At 43.7% G+C, this 16,243-nt stretch overlaps 1 protein-coding gene across 7 annotated transcripts in view; it reads right to left on the bottom strand.

Annotated features, from left to right (window-relative positions):
• Positions 1 to 1,065: 1,065 nt before the first annotated feature.
• Positions 1,066 to 16,243, bottom strand: part of PHLPP1 (PH domain and leucine rich repeat protein phosphatase 1) — a 219,298-nt gene continuing 204,120 nt past the window's right edge. For all 7 annotated transcript variants that reach the window (XM_084977066.1, XM_084977036.1, XM_084977042.1 and 4 more), the window contains 3 exons: positions 8,711 to 8,905; positions 5,975 to 6,203; positions 1,066 to 3,219 (listed from right to left, as the gene is read on the bottom strand). In XM_084977066.1, coding sequence (XP_084833192.1) covers positions 2,077 to 3,219; positions 5,975 to 6,203; positions 8,711 to 8,905 — 1,567 coding nt within the window. In that variant the 3' untranslated portion in view covers positions 1,066 to 2,076. The remainder of the gene's footprint in view (positions 3,220 to 5,974; positions 6,204 to 8,710; positions 8,906 to 16,243) is intronic.

The raw sequence follows: 16,243 nt of genomic DNA on the forward strand, positions 1-16,243 counted from the left end.
GCTGCAGCGGAATCAGGTCCACACTGGCAGTCTGCATAGGCCCTGCATGTGCCAACAGGGGAGCCCTCCCCTTGAGAGATTTAAGAACTGAGGACATCAGAGAGCCAGGCCAGAGGTGCAGTGACCATGGCACTGGGGTGAAAACCCAGAGCCCTCCAAGTCTGCACTGATATTGAGGAGGTGATTTTGCTCCTGGTCTAGAGCAGAGAGCTCTGCCTGGGTTTTGGCACACTTGTCCTTTGGTCACTAGGCCCCTGCCGGGGCTGAGATAAGCTCAGTCTTCCAAAGCCTAGTGGTTTTCAAAGTGCATACTGTACAAGCAGCCTGACATGTAATGAAGAAAGGACATCACCAAGACAAGGCTGGTCCATTGATCTGGCCACCCAGTGAAGGGACAGACAGCCCATTACCGAGTCTACAAGAAAGACCAACTGCCATGTCTTGTCACTCAACCAGCCAGGTACCAGTTGAGGGGGCAGACTGAAAGAAGCTGGTCCACACAAGACAGAAGACCAACAGCATCTTCAACACATGGTTCCCAAGATGCAGGGTGGGGTGAGGGGTGCGGTGCTACAGTCTGTAAATGGGGCCAGTATGTCAACTAGGAATACAGGATTTTCTAGTGGACCCCACTACACAGACATTATTTCTACTAGGGGTAGAGAGTGAGGCAACTGGCTCCTGATTTTCATGGTTCGAATATAGATCTATAAATCTGTTCACATGATTGAGGGACCCCTGAGAGAACTGGGGACAAACTTGGCTTTGTGGGAGAAGTTTTCCAGGAATCTCCTCTATGCAACTTCTATCTGCTCCCTGCTAACATCTATCCTACACAATAATGACAAGAAATAGGTTGTAAAATCAGCTATGCATAATGTTAACCATAGGGTTTTTTCACTACCTTCTTTCAATGTCAGTTAACCTAATGGGTGTCTTCCCTCCAAAAAAAAGAAAAGTCAAAGTTATGTGCTAACCCCAAAGTTCCATGCATTCACTCCCAACCCAAGCTGTGATCATCTGCAAGACACATCTGGCTCCTGAGACAAAAGCAGATGGGTCCAGTACTTGTAAATTTTATATTTATTATAACAAAAATTATGACATGTTCATTTGTGCATTCTGCCATAATATAACTCTTGGTATGTAAATGATCTAACTGAACTCTATACAATCATGCTGATTGTGGTGGCAGTAAGGAACACAGTTAAAAAGTGTCTGCAAAAGTCAAAAGGCTGGGTGGGAACAGGAAAGGAAGAAAAAAGGTGCAGAGGCCTCTCAGGTACAGGTTCCTTTCCAGTGGTCTAGGATCCACCTTATTTGAACAGCAATGCTCTTAGCTGCTCAGGCTCATCATTTAAAGAACTAAAAAGGTGGGGATCGAGGTGGGTGTGGGCAGGAGGGTGCACCAGAGGGGGAGGAAGGAAGTCAGTTGTTTAGGCTGTGTCCCTTATGCCAAAACTACAAAACATCTGAAGCATCACTATACAACACTGAGCTATTTACAATAGAAATTTCTCAATCAACTGTTCTCTCAGAGAAAATTAGTGAATCCCAGTGACTTAAGTCACCTGACAGAGTAAAGCAACTCCTAGGAGTTAGTCTCCATATTCTACAAATGTCTATCATTTTCAAGACAAAAAAAAAAAAAAAGCCTCCCCCCCAAAGAAATACAGAATTACAATATTAAATCATTTAGCACTGGCAACCTGCCCTGCCTTCCAAACAAACAAAACAACAAAGAGCCATTTTAAAAAATATTACATTATCATTAACTGTTTCTCTGTAATATATTAAACCTTTTGTTCTTTGTCTTTACACATCTGATATGTTAGGGGTAGAAGTTAACAAATTTAAATCATACTAGTAAAGCATCACTAGAAGAAAAGTGGTGATTATTAAAAAAGAAAAAAAAAAAAAAGGACCAAAAGAATGGGAACCTACAGACTAGCTGCAAAGACAGGCGAGGAAAGTATCTGGGAGAAGGGTGTGGAGTAAACCCCTGGTTTAATGCGAGCCTGGGAGACTCTTGCACTGTCTTTCTCGTTAGTTTATTTTTAAATAGCGCTGGGTGGGTCATAGTGGTGTGTCACAGTAGTCTGGCAGCTGGTCCACCGGGCACTGCCGCTGCGGCTGCTGCAGGTGGAGCTGTGGCGGGGGCTGCTGCTGCTGGTGGTGTTTCATGATCTCTTTGACCTCCTCCTCCAGCTCTGGGGGAATGATGAACTGGTCGTCAGGATCTGGCTGAGCTGGGGCTGCAAAATAACCTCCAGGCTTCCGGAGCGGTGCGTCCGTGGCCACCTCAATCACGTTGTGGCTCCTCTCCTGGGGTGCCACAGAGCCGTTCGCCCTGCGCCGCCCCATGGTCCCCACGGAGGCCAAGTCAGCCTTCCTGGGCAGCCCTGACTCATCCTCGTTTGCACTGATGACGATACCTTCGTCACTGGCCTCGGCGGGCACCTGGAGCAGGTGTTGCTGCTTTTCCTTGGCCCGGCCGCAGTGGATGTCCACCTCCACCTCCACCCGGCTGCCATTGCTGAAGACACCCTCGATGGGCTCTTCGTCATCGCTGTCCAGGCCGTTGTCGGAGAAGGCGCTGGAGAAAGTGGCGCTGGACAGCTGGCGCTGGAAGGAGTTGGATAAGCAGACAGGGTGCAGCGTGCAGCGCGGCTCACTGGGATAGGCAGGGCCGCTCTCGGCCAGGGCACCCGGCGGCTCGTCAGAGGCGGTGGAGCCCACCTCGCTGCTCATCTCGGACGTGGAGAGCTCGCTGCTGATCTCCGAGGCCATGCCGCTGCTGGACGACGGCACGCCCAGCCCGTCGGCTGGCCGGTCCTTTATCACCATGCTGACGGAGGGCGGGAAGATGCCGGGGCTGGGCGGCGGGGCCCCACCGGCGCTCAGCTCGCAGCAGCAGAAGCTGTCCTCGGTAACGCTGAGCTGCACCACCACAGCGCTGATGCTGTCGTGGCAGCCGTAGCTCTGCGCCAGCGTGCACAGCTTCTTGGCAGCGGCCAGGGCATCGGGCACGTTGCGCACGGCCCCCACGGCCTCCTCGATGGACAGGCTGTCCCACAGGCCCTTGCTGCCCAGGATGAAGAACTCGTCCTGCGGGGTAAGGGGCACCGACTGCACGTGGGGGCGGGGCACCACGCTGGGGTGGAGGAAGGTGTAGCCTAGGATGCGTGTGGACTCCGTCACTCCGTTCACCTTGCCATCCTGGAAAGAGAGGGGTTTCCAAACAGACGTTAACATGAAGCACACGAGGTAAGGCGCAGCTTCCTTGGGGCCCCCTGCCTGGGGGACCACGCGGGGAGTGTCAGGTCCCGGGGGAGGGGCTGCTCACCCGCCGGTGAGTGGTTCATGTCCACCTGCTATTAGAAAGCTCTTCAGGGAGATCCTGTCGTGGCGCAGTGGTTAACGAATCCGACTAGGAACCATGAGGTTGCGGGTTCGGTCCCTGGCCTTGCTCAGTGGGTTAAGGATCTGGCGTTGCCGTGAGCTGTGGTGTAGGTTGCAGACGCGGCTCAGATCCCACGTTGCTGTGGCTCTGGCGTAGGCTGGTGGCTACAGCTCCGATTGGACCCCTAGCCTGGGAACCTCCATATGCCGCGGGAGCAGCCCAAGAAATGGCAAAAAGACAAAAAACAAAAACCAAACAAAAAAAAAACCAAACAAAAAAGAAAGCTCTTCAGTTATTCCCTTTACTGGGACCCGTCTATTCTAAGGCAAACCATCATCTGGCCTGATGCCCACAGAGCAGATGAGCTTCTCCTGGAACCATAGGAGTGAGGCCCGAAGGGCCTTGCTAAATAAGCTGGTGCTGAGCAGATGCTGGGGCAGGTATGGTTCGAACTAACGTCTCAGTCTGAGGTCACTCTCCAAAACACATCAACCACAGGGGCGGCAGTGCCTGAGGGTCCCGAAGTGAGGAGAGGGACACTGTTTTAAACAGAAGGAGGTTAAACAAAATGGTGGGGAAAATCTTGGTGTGACTAGCTGGGTAGGAATCTCTCTCATTTGGAGAGGTAGCCACTAAAGGAGACTAAAGGAGGTAGCCAATAAAGCTCCCACCCCTTCCCTGACATCTCTCCAGTGGCACATGAAGAAGACGGTCTCTGGCTTCAGCCCAGCTGGGTTCACACCATTTGAGGGTAAAAGGGCCTTTACTCTGAGGTTGGAGGGGAGCAGGGGGGATAACCCTGTGTACCTGCTTGTGCTTTATTCTTCAGAGTTGAGGTTCTCGGGTCTCCTTGTGCCTCGATGTGCCCCTATTGTAAAACCTTTCCCAGAGGAGGACAAATACAGCTTTTATGTGTGTCTGGGACGAGGTGACAGAGATGGTCTCACCAATCTCTTTTGAAACAAGCCTTTCTTCCAGAAAATACCCATTTCCTTTCCAACACTAGCACTTCTCCTTTATCCAGGCATGCCTCCCCCAGCTCCTCGCACAACCCTGCCATGCCACTCATACCAGCAGGCAGTGCGCTTACAAGTACAATGACTAAAACAGGGCTTCAAGCACAATTTTCAACTTCAATTCTCCTCATATAATTTGTTCTTCCCCAAAGGGTGGCATTTGGCAAAAATTACCTTTGCTGTTCTGCTCAACCCTTTAGATCTCACGCCATCAGACTCAATGGTTTTGCATACAGATTTACATGGATGTATTGAGGGCATAACTTCAAGGTAGAGAAATAAAAAAAAAAAAATCCAAAAAACCCAATGCAGTGATGCAGACAAAGTGAGGAAGAAGGAAGCAGAGAAAACAGGAAAAACCGCCTGAAGCACAAGCCGTGATGCAGTTATGTAGTAGAAATGGTTAATCATTGCATGGTGTAACGGTGCACATTTAATTCAGCACATTCTGTCCCATCTTAGACTGTCTTTGCTCCCTAATTAGGGTCAAGCATCCATTTTAATCCTTTCTGCTCCTAGAACACGCAGGGAGCTAAAATCAAGACAGACTTCCTTTCCCAGACTCTCATGGTGGATCCTGAGCTTCTGTCTCACAGCCTTTACCAAAGCCTCTCTGGAATCACAGCCCTTTTGTCTACTGAATTGCGAACGTTTACCTCCATCTACCCAAGCTATGCGTGGTTCCATGGGTTTTAAAGACAAGACTGGACCCCATCTTGCAGGCAGATATTTTTTTGCAGGGATCACTTTTGCGCCCCCACATCACTTTTCAGGCACCCAGAGGTGATGGACACTGCAGGATGGATGGAGCAGAACTCCTGGAGCCCATCCTGGAAGCTGCACTGTAACCAATCCTGTATAATTACACTGACTCCAGGGTTTCTCAACAGCAGTACTTTTGACATCTTGGGCCAAATAACTCCTTGTCATGGGGCTGTCCTGTGCGCTGCAGGATATTCAACAGCACCCCTGGCTTCTACCCACTCTCCACCCCAGTTGTGAAGTGCAGTTGTACTCAGATGTTACCAACTATCTCTGGGGTGGAAATGGCCCCTGGTTGAGAATCACTTACTCAAGTGGAGCATGAGGTGTGAACCAAAATAATAACTGGCTACACTGACACACCCCAGCTTTGTTAAGACAGGCCAGATACATCACTATTCCCACTTCACAGATGAGGAGACAGGCGTAGAGGTTTAAAGGTTGCAGCCCACAAGCGCCAGAGCAAGCATAGGAGGACCAGCAGCGTGACTTCAGGGCTAGAAACCTCAGCCACCAGAGCGGCTGTGAGGTTCAGATGGTGCAGTGGCATGAACCTGGCATAGCCCCTGACCCAAGGAGGCCATCGATAAGTGCTTTATTATTCTGCACATTATAATGTCTTCAGACATATCACACACAGAGTGTGCTCTGTGACACTATGGATTTGGAATTTTAATTTTAAATCAACTTCAGTGTTTAAAGAATGTTCTTTAGAGGGAAATGCTCCCTGGCTGGTTTCTGCCACAACCTGGCCCTGTCCTCCCTGATCCTGAGGAAAACTGCTCTTCCTCACCTCAGTGATAATGGCCTTGTGCCGCTTGATTCTCTTCAGTTCTTCCTCAGAGCTCATGAGATACGATCTGGACAAAGGCAGCGGCTTCCCATTCCGACAGAGAACTGTTTGACACTTGCCCACGTTAGCAGAGGTCAAGGTGAAGGGTCCTCCTGGGTCCACAGGATCATGCTTGATATGACACAGGACAGCAGCACCTCCAAGTTTCTGCCCAGCAGTTCCAAGCTTCCTAGGGTATGAAGAGAGGGCAAAAACCCACACACAGCTGTCATGTGTCATTGTGCCAGACTCTGCCCCTGGATGACGCTAGGAAGAAAAACAGAACTTGGGGTTCCACTTGGCCCCTTTCACTGAAGTGGGCACTGCTCAACTCAGGAAAGGAGCCCGTGGAATCTGACACACACACATGCACACAGAGAGGTGTCTGCTCACAAGTGGGGTGAGTGTCAACTTTACCACTAAAGCCCTAGGAGCTGACGTGGATAAAGGAGCCCTTTTCCTGCTGCATCCAGCCTGCTACTCCTGTGTCAGGGCACCCTAAAGACAGCAGGGATGACTGCTTCCTTCCCTACCCACCTCTCAAAGCCCTTCTGCTGCTGAGAGGACAGCTGGAGGGACAACTTCACAGAGGCAGGTATGACACATTACACCCACTGACACTTCAGAATGTCCTGATCACCGTTCTCTTTATCAGGATGTTTGCTGGTTTGAGCTTTCAAGTACTGGACCATTCATGTACTTGTCCTATACAGCAAAGACTTTCTGGACAAGTGATGTCTATTCATGGATGAACATTCATGGAAGAGACATTCTAGTAATCAAGCTCCAAAGAGCTTTTACTCCCCATTAGTCCATACACTTACTGGATACACAATGTACCTGCAAGTTCCAATAATCAAAAGGAGCTAAGAATTCCTATCCCAAGGCCCACGGATGGCAGTGCCTCCCAGACTGGTCCTGAGTGGTACGGGGGCCAAAAGATTCAGAGAGACAGACTCCTCTGTTTACAAGGGCAGATCTGCAGGTCCTGTCAGCTCCCATCATGTCCAGGTGAGGCAAGAAGAACACAGCAATGGAAACCAGGGCTGCCTGTTCACATGCATTAGGATGTCATGCACAAAGAACAGACAGTTTTCCTGAGGACTGAAAAGATCACCACACATCCCATGTCCTAACAGCCAATAGGGAAAACAAGAGGCAGACAAAAGACCTCGAGGTAGGCTGACAATCTGGGCCTCTAAAATCCAACTTCCGCACATCTATGGCCAGATTAGGCTTTAGGCCCTGCCAAGGCAGCGCTTTCTTCCTGTCAAAGGCACAATGGTTTCTCTCAGAAAAGCCAGAAATAGGATGGTACTTGTCAAAAGGAATCAGAGTTTGATGTTCTTAAGTTCTTAATTCTTATCTAGCGCTTGAGGGTCTATAAAGAGTATACTTCTTAGGGGTGTGTGTGTACGGTGTGTGGTCTGTGTGTATGATATGTGTTTGCTTTTTTCCTAAAACAAGATGGTGGTCCAAAAGAAAAGCAGATATGGCTGATAGGTAGAATATTCTCAGGAATCAAATTCTGGCTGCACCGTCTACTAGCTCTTAGAGCAAGCTGTTTCCCCTCCCTGTACCTCAGTTTCTCATCAGTAAAATAAGAGTAGTAATAGTCTATCTCACTGGGTACAATTTATGGCACTAATATATTTAGAAAAATGACTGGTACATTTAAGGGCTCACTAAATATCAGCTATTGTCAGCATCAATTATCAACTGCACATGTCCACTGAGAATCTAAAAGACATGTGAGTCAAGCAGCAAAGAACTTCACTGGGCCTGCCTCTACTGAGTATTCATGACTTAGGGGAACTTTTGAGGTTTCTCAGGACCAGCATTCCTTATCTGATTTTTTTTCTCTACCCCTGTTGTAAAGATACTTCCTCTGGCAGATTATGAAGGGAGAGAAAAAAGGAGAGAAAGAGAACAGATCGTCATTGTTCCCATGACCTTTAGAGCACTCTCCACTTCCTGGAGAGTGTCTGAAGCACAATATTAATAGGCAATTCCTTGACAACCTACAAAGCCTTTAAAGTGACAAAAGAGCGAGCAATTCTTATAATGAGGGAATGCTCATAACATTCAGCCCTCAGTTACAAACAACATTCCACGACTTCCACAGTGACCAGAAACTCCAGGGAATGGGCTAGGATTCTACTATTAAAATTGTCATGAACATTTAATAAGGGGAAAAAAACAATATATAAAGAATCATTTAACTCCTGGCCTCAAATGTGACCACCTCGAGTTCACAAAGGTTGATGCTTCTCGAATCAGTGATGCTATTTCATGTGGAGGAACAAACTGAGGTGGAAACAGTCCATTTCAAAGAGAAGTCCACACACCAGGAGGTCTAGAGAGCATCTGGAGCACAAGTGATTTGGGGGAAGGGGAGTGTGTCACAAAAAAATCTAGTGAAAATCTGGAATCACGACAGGCTCATGAGACCCAGGTCTAGGAGAAACTGAATTCCTATTACTGATTCGGCCTCCTACAAAGTTGTCTGAACATCAGTATGTCTCGAACAGTATACAGTCTAGCCCTGATGCCTGGGCAAAACCAAACTGCCTGAAGGCATCTCAAAAAACCCAGATTCAACAAGATGCTTTGACATTACTGGGCACTTGTTTTTCTAACCAGATGGCAAGCACTCAAAAAGAGCAAGAAAACACACAGCAGTATTTTAAGTCTTACCTTTGCATAACAATGAACGTATTGACCATGTATTCTTCTTCGTTTTTTGTTTTCTGCAGCTCTTCTGCCAAAATGTCACTCATAGTGCACTGGAGAAGGTAGGGCACCTCCACATTCCGGTCTCCATCAAACACACCATACAGGGCCTCCCGGTTGTCACAGAAATTGTTCACCGACAGGGCTGCAACACATAACCTGCAAAGCAAGAATGCTTTTGTGCTGTCTGCTCATCTTTCCTCCTCCATGCCCAAACCAACTGTGTTTTTTTTGGATTTGTTTAATCCAGTCTTGTCTTTTTTCATGACTCTAGGTAGTGTAAGAATAGGTAAATTAACCACAGATAATTTATATCATTAATTTCTATAAAGAAAAAGAATGATATGTACATATTTAAGCATCATGGCTTCCTCCACCCTTCATTTCTGATTATTTTTATTTTCAAATGGCAGTGAAAGGAAATAATACCAGATTATGAATGCATATGTTCACATTCATTCACAAAACATTTATTAAAAATTCCACATGGAGCAAAAATGGATTAACATCTAAAATGCTGGTAAAATACATAAAAAGGATAGAAAAACATATGGAAAGTCTCTACTTTTAAAAAGGCAGCAAAAAGTATAACACAACAGGATTCAGACATTGGACAAGAAGTGCAGGTCAGAGAGCGAGCCCATACCTGCTCAGTTTACTGCCTGGAAAACAGTTCTGGGCTGCAGCACAGGGAGGAGAGACCCAGGTGGAGCCTGGAGGTCTCTCTAAATTCAGGGAGGACAGAGCAGGCAGAGATCATAGGTGGAGAACTGGCAGAGGGGAGCTGTACAGGGTACTCTAGGGGCCGGAAGAGTCTCTCCACTTAACCAAACTGTTTCCAAGTATCATAACTGTGTCCCATAAACTGTGCAAAATGAATAAAAGACTGGGGCAGGGGTGGGATTAAAAGCCAGGGCATTACTAAGTGGTGAGAGGACTTCAGGCAGCTTCACACACACAGGGGGGTTGGAGTCTTCAAAAGTGAAGAGAGACAGAACAAAATTTTGAAGAATTAATGGATGAAAATATTTCAGACCTGATGAAAACTGTAATTTTACAGATACACAAAGCTCGACAAACCATAAGCAAAAGCAAATGAAAAAAAAAAAGGAACTGGGGCACATCAAAATCAAATTGCTGAAAACCAGGGATAAAGGCGGGGGTCGGGGAGAGAGGAACAACACATCCTACAGAGGAACAAAGACTGCGTAACAGCAGAGTTCTCACCAGGAACCGTGCAGAAGACAGTGGAGTAACATCCTTAAGGTACTCACAGAAAAAACTGTCAACATGGATTTCTAAACCACCGAAAATAGCTTTCAAAAGTTAAAGTGCAAAAAAGACATTTTCAGATGCACAAACAAAAGACAGGCAACTATAAGAAATGTAGAAGGAAATATATGAAATAGAAGGAAATGATGTTACCAGACGGAAATCTGGGTCTACATAAAAGAAAGTAGTGTTTCAGGAATGACAGATAAGTAAATATAAACATTTTCTTTTTCCTATTTGAAAAATCACCTTAGAATAGTGGTTCTCAACAGGGGAAATTTTGCCCCCAGAGGACATTTTTGTTTGGTGGTGTTGATAATACGTTAGGGGCTGCTAAATAGCCTACAGTGCACAGGACACCTCCCCACCCTTCCCTGACCCTCAGTAACAAAGAATTATCTGGCTCTTCAATAGTACTGAAGTTGAGAAGTGCTACTTTAGAAAATATTTATTTGTATTTTATTTTGTCTTTTTAGGGCTGTGCCTGTGGCATATGGAGGTTCCCAGCCAGGGGTCAAATCAGAGCTACAGCTGCTAGCCTACACCACAGCCACAGAAATGAGGGACCGAGCCACGTCTGTGACCTACACCACAGCTCAGGGCAATGACAGATCCTTAACCCACTGAGTGAAGCCAAGGATCAAACCTGTGTCCTCATGGTTACCAGTCAGATTCATTTCCTCTGAGCCACTACGGGAATTCCCAAAATAACTCTTTAAAATAAAAACTATAACAATGTTTTCTGGAGTTTATAACAAAAGTTGAAGTAAAACATGACAATACAAAGACTAAAGGAGAGGAAATGGAAGTAACACAATGTAAAGTTCTCATATGTGAAATTATATACTATCACTTGAAGTAAACTGTAATTAATAAGGTAAAGGTTATACTATAAACCCTCAACAACCCCCCCCATGTACAATTAATAAGAACAAATAAAGGAGATAAAATGGAATAAGAAATACTCATCCAAAAGAATGAGGAAAAAGAGAATCAAGAAGAGATGAGACAAACAGAAGATAAATACTAGCAATCTGGCAGATTTAAACCTAACTATGTCAATAATTTTATTAAATAATCTAAACACCACCCAAAGAGACAATAATTCATCTTAGATAAAAAAGTAAAACTGTGATAATCTATGTGGGAAAAGAATCTGAGAGGGAATGGATACATTTATATGTATGACTGGGTCACTTTGTTGTGCAGCAGAAATTATCACAACCTTGTAAATTAACTATACTTCAATAAAACTTTAAAATAAAAGCAAGACTTAACTATATGCTGCCTATAAGACATACAATTTTAAATATAAAAAGACAAATAGGTTAAAAGCAAAAGGATAAAAACTGATATACAGGGGATCCTTGAACAACATGGATTTAAACTGCATGGGTCCACTTACATGTTAATTTTTTTTCTCTCTAAATACTACTACAGTACTATACAACCTGTGGTCGGTTTAATCTGTGGATGTGGAACCTCGTATACAAAAGGCTGACTGAAAAGTTACATGTGGATTTCTGACTGTGCACTGGGGTCAGTGCTCCTAACCTTCATGCTATTCAAGGGTCAACTATACTATCCTAACACTAATCAAAGGAAAGCTGGAGTAGCTACAATATCCTATTTCAACACAAAGAATATTACAGAAACAAAGAGTCATTTCATAATGATAAAGGGGTCAGCTCATCACAAAGCTATAACATTCTGAATGTTTATGCACTTAATAACAGAGATTCAAAATGCAAGAAGCAAAAACTGAGAGAACTACAAGGAGAAACAGATAAAACTATAATTATAGTCTCTTAGTCACTGACAGAAAAAGTAGACAGAAAATCGGTAAGGATATTTAAGACCTAAACAGCATTATCGACCAATTTGATCTAAATGATGTCCTACCCAATATTTTTTACAAATGCACACAGAATATTTACCAAGACAGACTATATCCTGGCCAGAAAACATCTCAGTAAGTTAAAGGATACAAGTTATTCAATGTATTTCCTCCAATGATACTGGAAAAATTCCCTAGAAGAAAATTTATTTATTTATTGCTTTTTAGGGCTGCACCCACAGCATATGGAGGATCCCAGGCTAGGGGTCAAATAGGAGCTACAGCTGCCAGCCTACACCACAGCCACATAAAAGAGGGACCGAGCCTCATCTGCAACCTACACAATAGCTCACAGCAACGCTGGATCCTTAACCCACTGAGTGAGGCCAGGGATCAAACCTGCAGCCTCATGGTTTCTAGTCGGATTCGTTTCCAATGTGCCACGAAGGGAACTCCTAGAAGGAAATTTATAGCTCTACATGCTCAGACTATCAATACCCAAAGCTCAATCAATGACTTAAACTTCTACCTTAAGAAACAAGAAAACTGAGAGCAAAACAAACTCAAACCAGGCAGAAAGGAAATAATAAAAATAGAAAAGAGAAAAAAAAAAAAACAATGAAACCCAAAACTGGTTCTTTGAAAATGTTAATAGAACTAATTAAACCTCAAACCAACTTGATCAAGATAGAAAGGTAAGACAAATGACCTATATCAGGAATCAGAGAGCGAAGAGCTATCACTACAGATCCTACAGATATTAAAAGGAGAATAATGGGATATTATGATCAAATTTATGCCAATAAATCCGAAAACTGTGTGAGAATGGGTAAATTCTCAGAAAGACACAAATAACTAAAGTTCATTCAAGAAGAAAGAGATAATCCTATATTAAAGATATTTTATGTTTAGTTAAAAATCAAAGAAAATTCCAAGCCCAGAAAAATTTATAGTAAATCCTACCAAACATTTAAGAAAGCACTAATACAAATTCTACAGGAACTCTTCTAGAAAACCAAAGAAGAGGAAATACTCAACTCATTCTATGAGACTAGCATCAGCCTAATACCAAAACCAGACATACCACAAGAAAACTACAGACTACTATCTGTGAATATAGACATGCTCAACAAATTACCAGCAAACTAAATCTGGTAGCATACAAAAAGGGAAATACATCATGACCATGCAAAATCTGTCCTGAAAATGCAAAGCTGATTCAACACTTTAAAATCAGTATACATGGAGTTCCCGTTGTGGCACAGTGGAAATGAATCTGACTAGGAACCATGATGTTGTGGGTTCGATCCCTGGCCTCACTCAGTGGGTTAAGGATCTGGCATTGCCGTGAGCTGTGGTGTAGGTTGCAGACGCGGCTCGGATGTGGTGGTGCTGTGGCTGTGGTGTAGGCCGGCAGCTACAGCTCCTATTAGACCCCTAGCCTGGGAACCTCCATATGCCACGGATGAGGCCCCAATAAGACAATAAAATAAAATAAAATAAAATAAAATAAAATAAAATAAAATAAAATAAAAATACTTCACTACATTGACAGACTAAGAAAAAATATGATCATCTCAATTGATGAAGGAAAAAACCTATGATAAAATATGAAACACATTATTAAAACTCTTAGCAAACTAGGGATAGAAGGGAGTTTCTTAGCTTGATAAAGGGAGTCTACAAAAACACCTTTAACTAACATCATATTTAAGTATGAAAGAATAATTCTTACCAAAGAAGATATATGGATGGATGGTAAGCATTGAGAAAATACAATCTACAATAATTAGTCACCAGGGAAATAAAAATTAAAACCACAACGAAATACTGCTATTAGAATGGCCAAAACCATCACCACCTGATCTTATAAGTACTGGTGAGGATGTAGAGCAATTAGAACTCTCATTCACTGCTGCTGGGAATGCAAAATGGTACAGCCGCTTGGGGAAATAGTTTGGTAGTTTCTTATAAAATTAAATATCTACTCATAAAATGACTCAGCAATCCTTCTCATTTGTATTTACCCAAGAGAAATGAAAACATACGTTCACACAAAAACCTGTATGCAGGTTTATATGCTTATAGCATTTTATTTTATATATATTTAAAATTATTATTATTATTATTATTTATTTATTTTTTTTTGCTTTTTAGGGCCGTACCTGTGGCATATGGAACTTCCCAAGCTAGGGGTCAAATCGGAGCTCAGCCGCCAGCCTACACTGCAACCTCAGCAATGCAGGATCCAAGCCATGTCTGCAACCCTTACCACAGCTCACGGCAACGCCATATCCTTAACCCACTGAATGAGACCAGAGATCGAACCCGCAACCTCATGGTTCCCAGTCAGATTTGTTTCTGCTGCACCACAACAGGAACTCCTGCTTATAGTATTTTAATTTGTATTTGTTAAAAACTAGAAACAATCTAAATAATTTATCCTTCAAATGGTGACTGGATAAACAAACCATGGTATATTCATGCAATGAACTAACAGCAACAAAAAGGAACAAGTTACTAACACATGCAACATTACATATGAATCAAAAATGCATTATACTGGAGTTCTCATTGTGGTTCAGCAGGTTATGAACCCAACTAGTATCCATGAGGATGTGGGTTTGATCTCTGGCCTCACTCAGTGGGTTAAGGATCAGGTGTTGCCAAGAGCTATGGTGTAGGTCACAGATGCGGCTCAGATCCCACATTACTGTGGCACAGGATGGCAGATGCAGCTCTGATTCGACCTCTACCCCGGGAACTCCCCTGTGCCATAGATGAGGGCCTAAAAAATAAAAAAATAAAAAAATAAATAAATCTAAAAAAATGCATTATGCTAAGTGAAAAAAACTAGACTGAGAAGGCTACATGCTGTGTAATTCCATTTTTATGACATTCTAGAAAAGGCAAAACTAAATGGAAAAAAAAAAAAGATCAGGAGTTGCCAGGTGCTGGAAGTGGGGAGAAATGACAAAGGAGGGACATGGCGGAATTGTAAGGGGTGATGGGAACTACTCCACAACTTGATTACGTTAGTGGTTACATGGCATTCTTTCATCAAAAGTTGTTGAGCCATACACTAAAACGGGTGAATTCTGCTTAATATAAAGTATACCTTTTGGAGTTCCCATCGTGGCTCAGCAGAAATGAATCTGACTAGCATCCATGAGGACACAGGTTAGATCCCTGGCTTTGCTCAGTGGGTTAAGGATCCGGCATTGCCATGAGATGTGGTATAGGTCTCAGACGTGGCTCAGATCTGGTGTTGCCGGGGCTGGGGCTGCAGCTCAGATATGACCCCTAGCCTGGGAACCTCTTCCATATGCCAAAGGTGAAGCCCTAAAAAGACAAAAAAATAATTATAATAAATTATACCTTCTTACTGTTTATAAATTAATCAAAAGAAAAAACAATCCTGGAGAGTTCCTGTTGTAGTACAGTAGAAACGAATCCAACTAGGAACCATGATGTTGTGGGTTTGATCCCTGGTCTCGCTAAGGGGTTAAGGATCTGGCGTTGCTGTGAGCTGTGGTGTAGGTCACAGACATGGCTCAGATCCTGCGTTTGCTGTGGCTGTGGCTGTGGCCAGAAGCTGTAGTTCCAATTTGACCCCTAGCCTGGGAACCTCCATATGCAGCAGGTGTGGCCCTAAAAAGTGGGAAAAATAAAAGAAAAAAAGACGAAAAAAAGAGAAAACAATACTAACCACCTGATATGTATCACGGCTAGGTAACAGAGATATGAAGCTGAAAATGTAATTTCTGACTTTAAGGAACCAGGGGATAAATAACAATAGTAGCAATCATTATCAATAATAACTGCTAACATTTCAATAGAGTACATTATATAGCACATGTTATTCTAAATTCTTCACGTACGTAATCAGGGGATCCTTATAACAATGGATAAAGACAGGTAGTATTTTTAGTTCCACTTTACAGAAGAGGAAATAAAAGGCAGAGAGAAGTGAGTAACTCTGTCCAAGGTCACAGAACAAAAAATGTACAGAGCCCAGATTCAAAGCCAGGCAGTATGGCTCTTACCTCAGTATTCTGAAATTCTTGCCTCCATTTATTAAGAAAAGTCATCCAAGTTATATGAGAATTAGTAGCAAAGTAGAATTTAATAATAATAAATCATTTTATAATTCTGTCTTCTTTCTGTAAGCTCCCCTTGTTAGAGAGAATTGGGGGGGAGTTATGTAAAACAAACAAAAATTAATGGGTTTTAAAAGTATGGTACAGTGATTCTTCTCTGCTAAAGCTTCCTGTGTGTTTTTCAGTCTGAGGAAGAAGCTAAATTATCCAATTGCAGCTCCCTGCTTGGGTTTCCCCAAAGGATCTGAAAAGACCTGACATGGAAGCAATGCCCCAGGGGGCAGGGAG

This window comes from Sus scrofa, chromosome 1 (genome assembly GCF_054392235.1).
Source record: "Sus scrofa isolate SSC_HxYL_T2T_F1_AM1 chromosome 1, Sscrofa_HxYL_maternal_Yorkshire_Landrace_v2.0, whole genome shotgun sequence".
In the NCBI taxonomy this organism is placed as follows: domain Eukaryota; kingdom Metazoa; phylum Chordata; class Mammalia; order Artiodactyla; family Suidae; genus Sus; species Sus scrofa.